General features: G+C 40.5%; 1 protein-coding gene across 2 annotated transcripts in view; it reads right to left on the bottom strand.

Moving 5' to 3' along the window:
* The window catches only part of DMPK (DM1 protein kinase), an 82,039-nt gene that overhangs the window by 25,696 nt on the left and 42,415 nt on the right, over window positions 1-13,928 (bottom strand). For both annotated transcript variants that reach the window (XM_089651994.1, XM_089651995.1), the window contains exons 4-9: window positions 6,683-6,766; window positions 6,482-6,577; window positions 3,597-3,745; window positions 3,411-3,504; window positions 3,122-3,322; window positions 266-529 (exon numbers count right to left, since the gene is read on the bottom strand). In XM_089651994.1, coding sequence (XP_089508120.1) covers window positions 266-529; window positions 3,122-3,322; window positions 3,411-3,504; window positions 3,597-3,745; window positions 6,482-6,577; window positions 6,683-6,766 — 888 coding nt within the window. The remainder of the gene's footprint in view (window positions 1-265; window positions 530-3,121; window positions 3,323-3,410; window positions 3,505-3,596; window positions 3,746-6,481; window positions 6,578-6,682; window positions 6,767-13,928) is intronic.

Here is a 13,928-nt window from a genome sequence, read left to right as displayed (position 1 = left end):
TTTTATCCATCAACTGATGGATGAACAACGGACATGTGGTCCGACTGCGTTCAAGGGGCCTAACACAAATGAAAAATGCAGTAAGATCTTTTCACAATGGCTGTGACTAGTGAGGTGGATATAGGATTTCAAGTACAGAGATCTCATAGCCAGACTCCCCAGTGGGATTTAAGCCAAGCACACTTTATTTAATTCTTTCATTACAGCTGAGGGTGAACTAACCCCTTAAATTGATCAGAGAGTGATAAGTCATACCCATACTTACGCCTCCACCGCTGACCATTTCTGAAAGCTGATCTTCTACAATATCAAAATTGGAGGTGTCTGTGGCTCCCCCTGACTCGGGAACAAAAGGTGGCATGCAGTCCCTAAGACCCTCCCAGTCAATGTCAGCAAAAAGTGGATGCATCTGGAAATCCTGGAGTCCACCAATGCCCAAACGGTTTTCCCGCTCACAGATGATTGATGAGATGAAGTTTAAAGCCTCAGGTGGTATACCACTGACTGAGGAGGGGAAGTTAAAGTGCTCCTTAGACAAGAAAAAAAAAAAGAAAGACAAAAATTTAAAGGCTTAAGTAAGAAAATCATCTGTCACTGTCTGTACACAGAAGTAATAAATTCTGGTCTTGTCATAGGAAAAATCCAATGTCCCTGGCTAATTACCTCCACTGTGGTTTCTTGTATGTTCCAATTTCACTGCCCAGTTTTACATATTTGAGATAAACTGACCATATAGTGATAAAAGAGTGCTATTTAAAAAGGAAAAAGTCATATTTAAAGATACTCTCCAGTTAAAGACTCAAAGTTCATACCATTGACACAGTCTATAGTGTCTGCCCTGGCTTTGCCTGAGTACACCAGGTCACACCATCTGAAAAATCTTTGTCTATCAGTGATCTAGTCATCGGGTGATAGGGTGATCTCGGGATATCTAACACAAGTCTCAGATTCTATAGGCCAGGGATTCCCAACTCCATCTAATTAAATCTCTTTGCATATCCTTAAAATTTGACCAGCAGGGTTAAAGAACTATCCAATTTATTCACACAACAGTGGAGACTTTAGGCTTCATTCACACTTGCGAATGGGGCCCTTTGTGATTAGATGCAGGAGACCCAGCGATTCCTGCGATTAGCTGCAGGTGGGAAGCCCCATTAAAAACATCAAGAGGCTTACAGCTCCCGCAGCTATTCACATGCAATCGCTCAAGCAGTGATTACTTGTGAATACTCAACCTTGGACACAGGTAGTCCGCATCCACAGCCAATCATTTACAGGTAATTTCTCCATGAGCTATTTCATGTGAGCATCCACAAATAGCTTCAGGAGCTGTCTGCCTCCCATTACTTTTAATGGGGATTCCTGCCCGCAGCTAATCTTTAGAACCCCCGCCGGGTCTCCTGCTTCTAATCTCAAGTGGTTCTATTTGCAAATGTGAATGGGGCCTTATGGGCTGCTATAGCGAAAAATAATATATTAGGATAATAGTACCAGGTTAATATCTGAAATATTAGTATTCAGTATTTTTTTTTTTTTGCATGTCTGTAAATATATTTTCTCCATATTTACAAGTTGACAAAGCTGTCCAGCAAAAGTGACAGTTACAAGGATTGGACAAACCATATAACACTGCTGGGAATGTAATTTGGTTTAAACCCCAATCCCCCCCCCCCAAAAAAAAACTGTTGCTATTAAACTGGTGTACATAGTAGGGTTGCCATCATCCCTTTAAAACCAAACGGATATTAATTACACAGGTTCTGTGGCTGAATAAGATGGTAATTAAACTCACTTAGTGCCTTATCTGCATTAAATTACCCTAAGAATCTGTGTATTTAAAGGATAAGTTCACCTTTTGGACAAAAATAATAAATGCACATTTTTTGCGGGTAAAAAAATGTGCATTTATTATTTTTGTCTACAGGATCCTGGAAAGAATTGCACCAGCGACCAGTAAATTGCTGATGCCATGCAGGTCTCATGCAGATCTGTCAGAATATGTGCTTGCCATACGGGATGTATGAGCAAGCAGATATTCTGACAGGAAGCTTCAATGAGCTGCCACGGCGCTCCACAGCGCCGTGGTAGTTCATTGAAAACTACAAGCCCACATATATGGCCATTTGATTGACAGGTACATATGTGATGTTCATAATAAGCTGGTGATGTAACATCAGCTACTCATATTTAAATGATAATATAAATTAAGAACGTATCTTTACAACATCACAATAATGTATAACCACTAATCTACATATGTAACAATATTACCAACTTCTAAATCATAAGCGAAATACAGACAGATACTATTAAAATACATAATGTAATACTTGTTCTATTATGAGCCACTTCTAACACCCTTGTCATATTCCACCAGAGTCCTGTAACCAGCTATACCTTATAATAGAATACTCAGCTATCAGCTGGATAACTAGTTCAGCTGTCTCAGTTTAACTGTCTCAGCTTATTTTACTGAAGAAATAAATATTATCATCGGCTTAAAGTGACCATTCAAACATTTTAATATTAATTATGATTAATCATAAAAACCAAATATTTTGCAAGCTTGCCATCAATATAAGTGCTGAATTATAAATTTGATATAATTCATTTTCTTCAGGGCGAGTCTGGCAGATAATGCCACCTGTTAAACTCTAAAGCTAAATTAAAACTGCTCTGGCTGTGCCATGTGTAGAGCCTCATGTGGCTCTAATGATAAAATTTAGGTGGTCAGAAGTGAAAAACAGAGGTTTAGCTGCCTATTTTTACCACCCCCTGGCCACCTGTGTTAAAAGCCCTTAATTCTACCAACAGACAGCACCAAATTTTTTATTTTGCCCATAGTTCAACTTTAATTCACCTTGTTATATTTCCTTCTCTCAGTGATAATAACTATCATTGACAATCTCTATATCCCAGAATGGCAGAGAACATGTCCTAATATACTTATATGATAGAAGAGGATGTTAATCAGATCCTGTCTGTGCTTCCAAGAAAAGGAAGAATATTTTCACAGGAAGTTTTGATCCACCAGTTTCCACTAATCAAAATGAATACATGCCTTTTGTGTTTTAAGCTATAAAGAAGAAGCACAACAGATAATATGAAATGTTTTCCTTACTTTATAGTGAAGAATCTTTCCGTATGTTTCAACCACAGACTCAGCATAAAAAGGAGGGTGCCCAAAGAACATTTCGTAAGCACAAGCCCCTATAGACCACCAGTCACATTCCACACCATAAGATAAACCATGGTCTTCAAGGGCAACAAGGATTTCAGGAGAAAGGTAGTCAGGGGTCCCCACTGCAACAGAACAGGACACCTTAGAAAAAAGAGAAAATGTTTTAGTTAAACACAACAATCCACGTGAAAGGCTATAGAGAGAAGCACAATTTAGAGGAAGGACTTACTGTGCCATCGTCTCTGAGCTTCAAACATGAACCAAAGTCCCCCAGATGGATGTGCCCTGATCGATTTAAAAGCATGTTGTCTGGCTTGATATCCCTGAGGAAGATGAGGACATAAATACAGAGAAACATAAAGGCAACTCAAGAAACAATACCATGACCCTCTGCCATCACCAGTAATGAACTCACCTGTGTATGTAGCCCAAAGTGTGAACAGAATTGACAGCCATTATCATCTCAGCCAGGTAAAAGATCGCCATTTGGGGAGGGAATCCATCTGCAAATTTACTTAGTAGGGACAACAGGTCACCTCCCACATAGTAATCCATCACAAGGTACTAAGAATAAAGCAGAAAACAATACTGGAGGCATGGTCATGTGAACAGTATGCTCAGTAAACTATAGTTCATGTGCCTCGCTGGACCTTATTTATGAAAGTATTTGAAATAAAAACTGTCTGTGTTTCCTCACAGCAGATTTAATATGTTCATCTTTAACTGTTATTTTCTAGTGCAGGTAGAAATCTGCTCAATAGCCATAAAAAAACACATATTTCAGCCACCTAAATAAAGGAGGCCAAATTTGCCACTTAGAGATGACTATTGTTATGGGCTGGCTCTGCAGTGTGATTATTGATCCCCTGTATATGCAGTGACTAATAAAGGAAACAAAATGTTAAAATCAATTTATTATCTGAATAGGGTTACAATTTTCCTTGGGGTGATTGGTGACTTTGCCCAGACTCACCATACAAACATTTTTTTTTGCTCATCGTTTTCTAGACATTAAATTGAAGCTCTCAGTTTTCCCTATAATATTAGAGAGGGTATTTTGGTAAATGCTTCCCTACCCTCTTAACAAGCTTTCCTGTCTGAACAATAGAGGTTGGAGCATATACAGTATACATAGTAATATAGGGGAAAAAGTAGTCTGGAGGTTTACCGGTATGTATAATACTGAAGGGTATATACAGCATATTATATCATAGCACGTAAGGCATCTATCTGCCTGGCATATATTAATTTACCATGGCAAGGTCTATAGAAACCCATAAGTCAGGGATGTTTTAAAGTTTACATTTAACAAGCTTATGTATTAGTGTAGAGAAAGCCCTGCTAATTCTCATCTCCGGGCAAACATTTATATTCCATCCAGATTTACATAGTCCTGCCATACTCTACAGCCAGACTGCTGACCTGTCTTTCCTTTGCCACATACCCCAGCCTTTGATGGTACTGTGAAGGAGGAGCAGCAGCTCACTCCTCTGCTACATTAGCTTCTTTTAAAATACATATTATTATTTGTAAACCCTTAGCACTGTCTCCCAACAGCTCTTAAAATGTTTGTATAGTTGGAGATGTTACATTGTTGTTACAGTCCATCCCACCAGCTATCGATTGTTGCTATTTGACCAGGAGCTGTTGGTGACAGCGCGATAGCGCTCACTTCCAGCACAAACATACAGGAATATACATGGCAGCACGAAATAAAGCCCACCTCTATACTGCCACAGCTATACCTGCGGCACAAGGTGTGACGGGAGTCACTTTGGGTGGGGGGACCATGGAACACAGCTCACTTTGGAGAGGTGGGGAGACCCCTGTCTCAGCTCCCCATATCCCTATTATGTGTAAGTCACCCTGTGCCTGTTAGGGATACAGGGTGATCTGGCCTAATATTGGGTTGGGGGGTTGTTGATTGTTTAATGCCATGTGGTTGCATCCCATTGTTCTATTGTGTGTCTTGCTTGGGAGCTAACTAATATGGGATGTATGTGTTTGTGTATTGGCTTGGTGGGGGGTGTTTCCAGCAGCCCTCTCTCCTGATGGGACTGTCTGTTGGTGTGTCTCTTGTTACTAAAGGTAGATTGCCCTGCTCTGTGTCATTATGCAGGGAGGGGGGGTTGTTCCCTTGAATGTATATATCTTGTATCTGTGTTAAAATAAAGTAGTCTATTTCCTGGTTTACTTCAAGACTAGTGTCATCTAGTCTTGTATGGTCTACTGTGGTGTCTGTTGTCAGTGTTCAGACGGGAAAGCGGTATTATAACGGAAGTAGCCAAGCGCAGACTGGGGACGGTTCTGTTACACAAGGTTATTGAACATATAAATGCATTAAATGATATTTTTGTTGACATCTGTTTGACCAAAGTTGAGATTTAATTTTGGAAAAAAATGGAATTGATTGCTGAGTTCTCCCTTGACAAATACCAAAATCCAATATACCTTTTGAAAGACAAGTGAAGGCTTTTTGTTTGAGATAAAAACTGAAGGCCATTGAACTTTTTATAACATTGATGTTATGTCTGTTTTTTTAATGTTTGCAAAAAAACAAACAAATTCTCTAAAAGTATAAATGAATAATCAATGTTCAAAGGAATTTGCAAGCAGCCTTAAGATTATTACTAGTCTAGAGCTGTCAAGCAATTTAGGCGTTTTTGGCCATACTTCTCTTCTGGGTCACAGGAGTGCATTTACTGTACTTGTGCTATCGTGTGACCCAGAATCGGCCAACAGTGGGCTAAAGCACTGGATAATGTCAGGGTCCACTCAGATGTCTGACTGGCAGTTGGCTCTGCCTCTCAGTGAGCCACTGAGAGCCTGAGCTAAACGCTCCTGCCCCCTCCTCAGACTGGAACTCCAGTGAGTGCTGGAGGGGACCTAGAACGGAGCGATCAGCAGTCATGTAATCGCACAAGTGATTCCGGTCTTGGACCAGGCAGGGGACAGTTGCAGCATCAAATTAATGTTGCAGCAGGGAGGTGAGTATGTATGTGTACTTTTTTAGTATGCCCACACTTCTCCTTTAAATGGCTGCATCTTACCACAGACAAAGAATAATAACTCCAACATAAAGACATACGTTTTCATATTGCAGCTCTTATGGAAAAAGCACCAAAACATTTTTGTTGCAGTCAACATCACACTATATTTCCATTCTAATGTGATAGAATGAAAAAAAAATGTATTGGCTGGTACAGGCAAAAAAATGTGTTTTCCTATCAGAGTTAATAGGTTGACTCAATCTCAAAAGCCTTGTTTTAGTCTGTTAATTGGCAGGTGGAAGTAACTTACAAGATAGTTGTCATCCTGAAAAGCAAAGTGCAACTGTGTTATCCACCTCTTATCTCCATTCACCAAAACTTCTCTTTCTTCTCTATAACAGGCAACCTGCACAGAATAAAACAGGATGTGATTTGCTTAGTTTCCTCCCTGGATCAGTTCTGTCTCCCCCCCCCCCCTACACCATCCATCTTATAAGTCCTCTCGTCTCACATCTGATCTTTTCAGAAGGTCCCATTTGTTCATTATCTTCAAGGCATAGACTTGAGCGTTACTTTTGTTTCGCACAACGGCAACCTGATGAAGACAGAAAAATACACGAGTTAAGGGATGAAGAATGAAGCTTCCGCTACCAAATCTACCTCCCTTCCACCCTCAGCTATCCAGGCTTTTCTGGAGATCCTTCGGATTGAGTTGCAGGAAAGTGCAAGTAACAGCAGTACATAACTCAACTGAAGTGTATTAAAGCTTGACCCATCCTCCAAATGATACATAAATCTGTAATATGCATGGCATATAAAATAGAAGTCCAGGCAAGCTTTTTCATAGTTTTTAATAGATTAGACAAAGTGCAGCACCTCTGTTAGGTTTTCAGTATGCTAGGGTCCCTGCTAGGCAGATCCACCATCACTATTATAGAAAATTAATTAGAATGTAGCAGTACAACACTGTTTTGCTATTTTTTATTAAATAGGGGTATAGGAGTATATGGAACAAAAGAGATTCCATGGCATAATATAATAAAAAAAACACACGCAAAATAAGTATCTATAGATAATTGTTGTGATTTAGGTAAATCAGTGGATGTAGAATATGGAGAAGCTGACACACCGCATTGCATGAGCTGTACAAGAAAATCACAGAGGTCCTTTCAGTTACAAATTCATGTAACACGAAGTACAAGGATAAAAGTATATATAAAAACAGCACACCAGAGTGCAGTATACAGTCAGCAGAACAAAATTATGCTAAACCAATGTTTTGGGGATATAAATAAACTGTTTCAGAAAAGACAGTCTACTCTCAGTTACCATCCAGGTGTACACAGTTACTGGGACAGAAAAGAGGGGAATACTCCTTAGTGGAAAGACAATCAGCAATATAAGCCTGTGATAAAGGTCTAAACTGGGCAACTTTGGCACTCAAGCTGTGATAAAACTACTGATCCCTTGAGGCATTGCAACACTAATGGCTACATGCATAACTCCCAGAGGTATGTTGGGATTTTTAGTTTCATTAAAGCTGGAGTGTCGAGGTTGCCTACCCCAGTCTAAACCTTCACTAACAGTAACAACAAACCATGGAGATTGTGAATGTGTTACACCAATTTGACCAGATACAGTGGGGCAAAAAAGTATTTAGTCAGCCACCAATTGTGCAAGTTCTCCCACTTAAAAAGATGAGAGAGGCCTGTAATTGGCATCATAGGTAGACCTTAACTATGAGAGACAAAATGAGAAACAAAATCCAGACAATCACATTGGCTGATTTGGAAAGAATTTATTTGCAAATTATGGTGGATAATAGGTATTTGGTCAATATGAAAAGTTCATCTCAATACTTTGTTATATATCCTTTGTTGGCAATGACAGAGGTCAAACGTTTCCTGTAAGTCTTCACAAGGTTGGCACACACTGTTGCTGGTATGTTGGCCCATTCCTCCATGCAGATCTCCTCTAGAGCAGTGATGTTTTGGGGCTGTCGCTGGGCAACACAGACTTTCAACTCCCTCCAAAGGTTTTCTATGGGGTTGAGATCTGGAGACTGGCTAGGCCACTCCAGGACCTTGAATTGCTTCTTACGAATCCACTCCTTCGTTGCCCGGGCAGTATGTTTGGGATCATTGTCATGTTGGAAGACCCAGCCATGTTTCATCTTCAATGCCCTTGCTGATGGAAGGAGGTTTGCACTGAAAATCTCACGATACATGGCCCCATTCATTCTGTCCTGTACATGGATCAGTCGTCCTGGTCCCTTTGCGGAGAAACAGCCCCAAACCATGATGTTGCCACCCCCATGCTTCACAGTAGGTATGGTGTTCTTTGGATGCAACTCAGCATTCTCTCTCCTCCAAACACGACGAGTTGTGTTTCTACCAAACAGTTCTATTTTGGTTTCATCTGACCATATGACATTCTCCCAATCATCTTCTGGATCATCCAAATGCTCTCTAGAAAGCTTCAGACGGGCCCGGACATGTACTGGCTTAAGCAGGGGGACACGTCTGGCACTGCAGGATCTGAGTCCCTGGCGGCGTAGTGTGTTACTGATGGTAGCCTTTGTTACGTTGGTCTCAGCTCTCTGCACGTCATTCACTAGGTCCCCCTCCGTGTGGTCCTGGGATTTTTGCTCACCGTTCTTGTGATCATTTTGACCCCACGGGGTGAGATCTTGCGTGGAGCCCCAGATCGAGGGAGATTATCAGTGGTCTTGTATGTCTTCCATTTTCTAATTATTGTTCCCACAGTTGATTTGTTCACACCAAGCTGCTTGCCTATTGCAGATTCAGTCTTCCCAGCCTGGTGCAGGTCTACAATTTTGATTCTGGTGTCCTTCGACAGCTCTTTGGTCTTCACCATAGTGGAGTTTGGAGTGTGACTGTTTGAGGTTGTGGACAGGTGTCTTTTATACTGATAACAAGTTCAAACAGGTGCCATTGACACAGGTAATGAGTGCAGGACAGAGGAGCCTCTTAAAGAAGAAGGTACAGGTCTGTGAGAGCCAGAAATCTTGCTTGTTTGTAGGTGACCAAATACTTATTTTCCACCATAATTTGCAAATAAATTCTTTCCAAATCAGCCAATGTGATTGTCTGGATTTTTTTTCTCATTTTGTCTCTCATAGTTGAGGTCTACCTATGATGCCAATTACAGGCCTCTCTCATCTTTTTAAGTGGGAGAACTTGCACAATTGGTGGCTGACTAAATACTTTTTTGCCCCACTGTATTTGGGTTTTCTTCTCTTGCTCAAAAACGTTAATTGGCTTCCACCCCGACTGGCCTTAGAAAGGCCATTAAAAAGTTTGTCCCCAATCAAATGCAAGAATAGGGGTGTCTAGGGCTACCTTTGTGGATAATAAACACATTTAAAATTTGCTCTTTATTGCACATCAATACTTTTCAACTTTTCAGAAAGCTAGTAGTTGTTATTTACATTCGCTTGAACTTGTTTTTAATATTGAACAGGAACAACCACTATAATGCAGTTCTAAAGTCTTGACATCAATTCACGCCTTCAGCTGTGCAACTCAATTGATTAACATATGTCCCAGACTAATGGCTCCTCATGACTGGATTATGTAAATTACAAATAGGGTGTTTTCCCAATGTTTCACATTTAGTCACTTTGTTAGATAATAGACCAAGTTGCTCATGTGGGTTTAAATGCTTGGGGATGTTCACAATGTGATTTGAACTGAGGAAGCCACTTGGATGACTGGTGAACCATTTTCAATATTACAGAACAAGTTTGGTTTAATGTGACTAACTACTTTTAGCTTTATCCCTGCAATTTGACAACAATTTACACTTTTAGCTGTGTAACTCAATCAGTTAGCACATGCCCAAGACTTCTCGGCACCATGTTGACTGGATTATGTTAATTATAACAGGGTGTTTTCACAACTTTTCACACCTTCAGTCATGTTCTTTAATATTCAACATTTGCCTGACACATTTATTTACATCATAATGTTTGGATTTAGTTGACTATGCTTCCAATGTGAGTATAAAAGGTGGATAATGCTCCCAACACTCACTTTAATTCATTTGTCACTTGGATGAGCTGTGGAACATTGTCAACATTAATAAACAAATTGAGTTGAATGTGATGAACTACTACTAACTATAGCATGACCGTATAGATAAAATCTTCAAGACAACCTGTTGGAAAGTTCTGTGCAGTGGGGCTGCTGTTTCCTATCTTTTGTATTGGGAAGATAGAAAGACTTACTATACCAAAAGAAGCAATTTAGCACTGTCCATGAGGCTTTTTTTATTTGCACTAACATACAATTTTTCAGGGCAAGCTTTTGGGGTGCACACCCCAGAAAGCTTGTCCTGAAAAAACTGTGTGTTAGTGCAAATAAAAAAGTATTAAGGATAGCGCTCAGTTATTTCTGTCAAAAGTGAACTTACACAGCTGCAATCACCTTATGCCAAAAGGTTACTAATAGCTCAATCACCAGATACTACACAACGAGTCACTGCATGTGGCGGGGATGGGCTCATGTCATCCAGTCTGTTGTTTTTGGAAGACATATGGCTTTCTTGGCCACCATTAGTCTTTGTGCATGTTTGTGCAACTGCAGTAGGGAGAGTAAACTGTGTGTTCCATTTGAGGTAAAGTCTGCTATGATGGTTTCAGTTCCCTCTGTAAATGTCTGCCTAATTGGTCAGTGCAATATAATTAAATTAAAGTAAAAGCCATTTATTTGAGCAACTTTATTGGAATTCCAGTGAATTGCAAAGTACTTCTATTCAGGGGAAGAATACCCCAATCCATGCAGAATGCAGCAGAATAAGTGCTTTCTGAGAACTTGGGGCCCATTTATACTGAATGTAGTTTGGACAGGTGCTGCAACACTTCTCTCTTTCACATAGGGCTGGGCATTGCTAACTTCTACAGAGAGTGAGAAAGGCAGGTACTCTTGATGATGATGTAACAATGCTTGTAGTTTGAAATATCCAAGTGGTATTCAGCAGCTAGCACATCCTGAACTTCCTGCCTGACCAACACCGAGATGTACAGAATACATTTCCCATTTCCCCTTAGCCCATCTTGGAAGAAGTTTTCTTCTGTTTGACACCAGCTGCATATTATGAACCACTATCTATCTATTCAATAGTGATTGAATAGGGCCTGTGAATTGTTTTGGGGTTTTTTTTGCTCTCCTTTACCCTTTCATGATCAAATTATTGTTAGAGACCTTCCTAGTTGTTCATTCCAACAAAAGAGGTAGTATATGCTTGGCATAACTCCTAATACAGTGTACATTGCGTTGAATTCCTTCTAGACCCTTTTTTCTCCTATTATTTGTTTAGCTGGGAAATATTGATTTCCTGGCACTCTATCTGAAGGGCTGGTCTGGCTGCTTTACAGATCAAGAATACAAAGTAGTATTTATGAAATATCTTATACTCAGTAACAGAAATAGTACTGCTAATTCAAGGAACACATGTTGAAGTGTAGGTTTGCCGAAAAGTGATATTTCAGAATAGTCAGAGCCAAGAGAGCTAAATCCCATTCTGCATAAACCTCTTCAGTTCTCCAGTCACAAGTTCTTCCCATCAGATCTTTCCAGCTCTGCTTCTAGCCACCATGAAGTCTTAAGCAAGCCATAGATTATACAGTTTTCTTTCCTTCTAGCCTTGGGTGAAAAAGGAAAAAAAATGGCTTGATTTCCCCATCAACACAGTCAGTGTTGATTGGGGAGACGTTCCCGCAGCACAATTGTGTTCTATCGACAGGGAGTTTTACCTGCCAGCAGAACACAAGTATCACTGATGGCAGCTATTGCATGCAAAAAATCTGTGAGGCTGGTTGTATTGAAATCAATCGATAGATCGACTTCCGTACAATATGCCTGCCCATAGATGGATCAAATTTCGGCCAGTCCCTGTTGAACCAGCTGAAATTCAGACCATCTGTGGCTGGCTTTACTCTTCTTAATAAAACAAAGTGTTCCAAATAATACAAATTCCTCCTGCTGCATTTTTCATTTCGTAAAACAAGTTAAAGAATTTAGTAGGAAGAGTTGGACTTTTATTCTTCACATCAGATGTGTAAACCAGGGAAGTCAAGCACACTGATCACTATTGGGGCTGCTAAGAGACGTGAGAAGCCATTAGGTGATTTCATTTTTCAGCGGATACCAACCAGGTAAAGATTAATATCCATTCACAATGGAACGAAAATGAATAATACATTTTAGAATATGAATACTGTCTCTTCAATCACTGTATGTATATCTATCAAATGTGGCAAGAAGAATATTTGTGAGTTAGCAACACCTTCTAAGATGTAAGATGTTCTACACCACCTGATCATGGGGGCAACTCGTTTTGGGAGCAACACCACTCCTCCTTCATCAGGGATCTACACAGGATAACACCTGGATGGATTCAGAGAAAACAGTGACTTTACAGATCTATATTGGTGTTGCTTGTTTTTATATAACTTTTTTTTTTTTTTACCAATGTTTAAAAGGATAAAAAACTCTTTTATCTTAATTTGGTCTGGTACTCCTTTCTGTATTTCTGTGGAGAGGTTGTAAGTCCAGGGACCCAGAGGAGATCCATTGTGAGGATACTATTTGCATCCCATGCCTGCTGCCTGGGAAGGCCTCATCAGCTTCAGGGTGTAGTCCCACGGAATTGGAAATATGTTAGAGCCAGGAAATAGGATGGTGGCTAGAAAAGGCGAGCATCTTCAGAAAGCTTGTTCAGCCAGTTGCTGGCCCCAGCTTAAAGGCACACATGCAGATGGCAGGTGGGTGCAATTTACAGAAAGTGAACATGTATATGGGTCAAAGGAGCGTGGTGTTCTTCAGTTTATGTAAAACAATGTTTCTATATGCACACACCTGGAGTGTACATATTTTAAGAGTGTTTGCCACATGCGAGGTTAGTTTAGAGAGATGTAGGCTAACATACTGCAGACATTGCTTTTCATTTTCCGATTTATTCTGCCAGGGAAGAGAAAGCAGTAAAAAAAACAAGCTGTTCTGCTGCTTGTTTAAATCCGTGTGTCAGGAATGGACTTGCCAATAACAGTGGGACTCACCTGCCTTGTGGGCTGCAGTACCAGGGCTGGCCAGCGGGTGCTGTCAGCAATCAAAGACTCACCCCTGCAGTCAGCCAAAACACCTGAAGCTGATTGCAGGGGTTATATTTAAGGAATGGCCAGACTCACAGTCAGGGCCTTGGTGTGTATTTTTCCATGGGCCCCTGTATCTTGTCACCTGCATTCCTGTTCCTGTTTCTGCCTGACTTCTTGCCGACCCTGCCTGATCCTGACCTCTGCTGACTTCTGTTTGATCCCTGGATAGTGACCCTGACCATTCTCTCCGCCTGCTCCTCCTGTACCTACCTGCCCGATAGTTATCGACCCGGCCTGCCTGACTACGTTGTGCTCTATATGTGTATGTACCTGTGTATCTATATCAGTTTAGGTTTGGGTTTGTTTCACCTTGTTGTATTTGTGTTAGCTTGAGGTTTGGTGCACTGCGTTTATATTTGTATTGTTAGTCTCAATAAATTAAATTATTTACTATATCTGAAGCCTACGTTTCCCTGTGTCAGTCCACACACTTCTGGTCACACCCGCATCCCTGACACTGTGACACCTTTGCAGGGAACAACCTATCAGAGCCAGCTTCACAAATAAGCTCTGCGCCTGGATGCTGCAGACAATACTTAAACACGTGATTTGATTATTACAATGTAACATTGTTCTTGAC

This window comes from Staurois parvus, unplaced genomic scaffold (genome assembly GCF_062004578.1).
Source record: "Staurois parvus isolate SC_StPar_1 unplaced genomic scaffold, SC_StPar_1.0 ptg000668l, whole genome shotgun sequence".
Classification (NCBI taxonomy): Eukaryota; Metazoa; Chordata; class Amphibia; order Anura; family Ranidae; genus Staurois; species Staurois parvus.
This window is presented reverse-complemented; position numbering and strand designations above follow the sequence as displayed.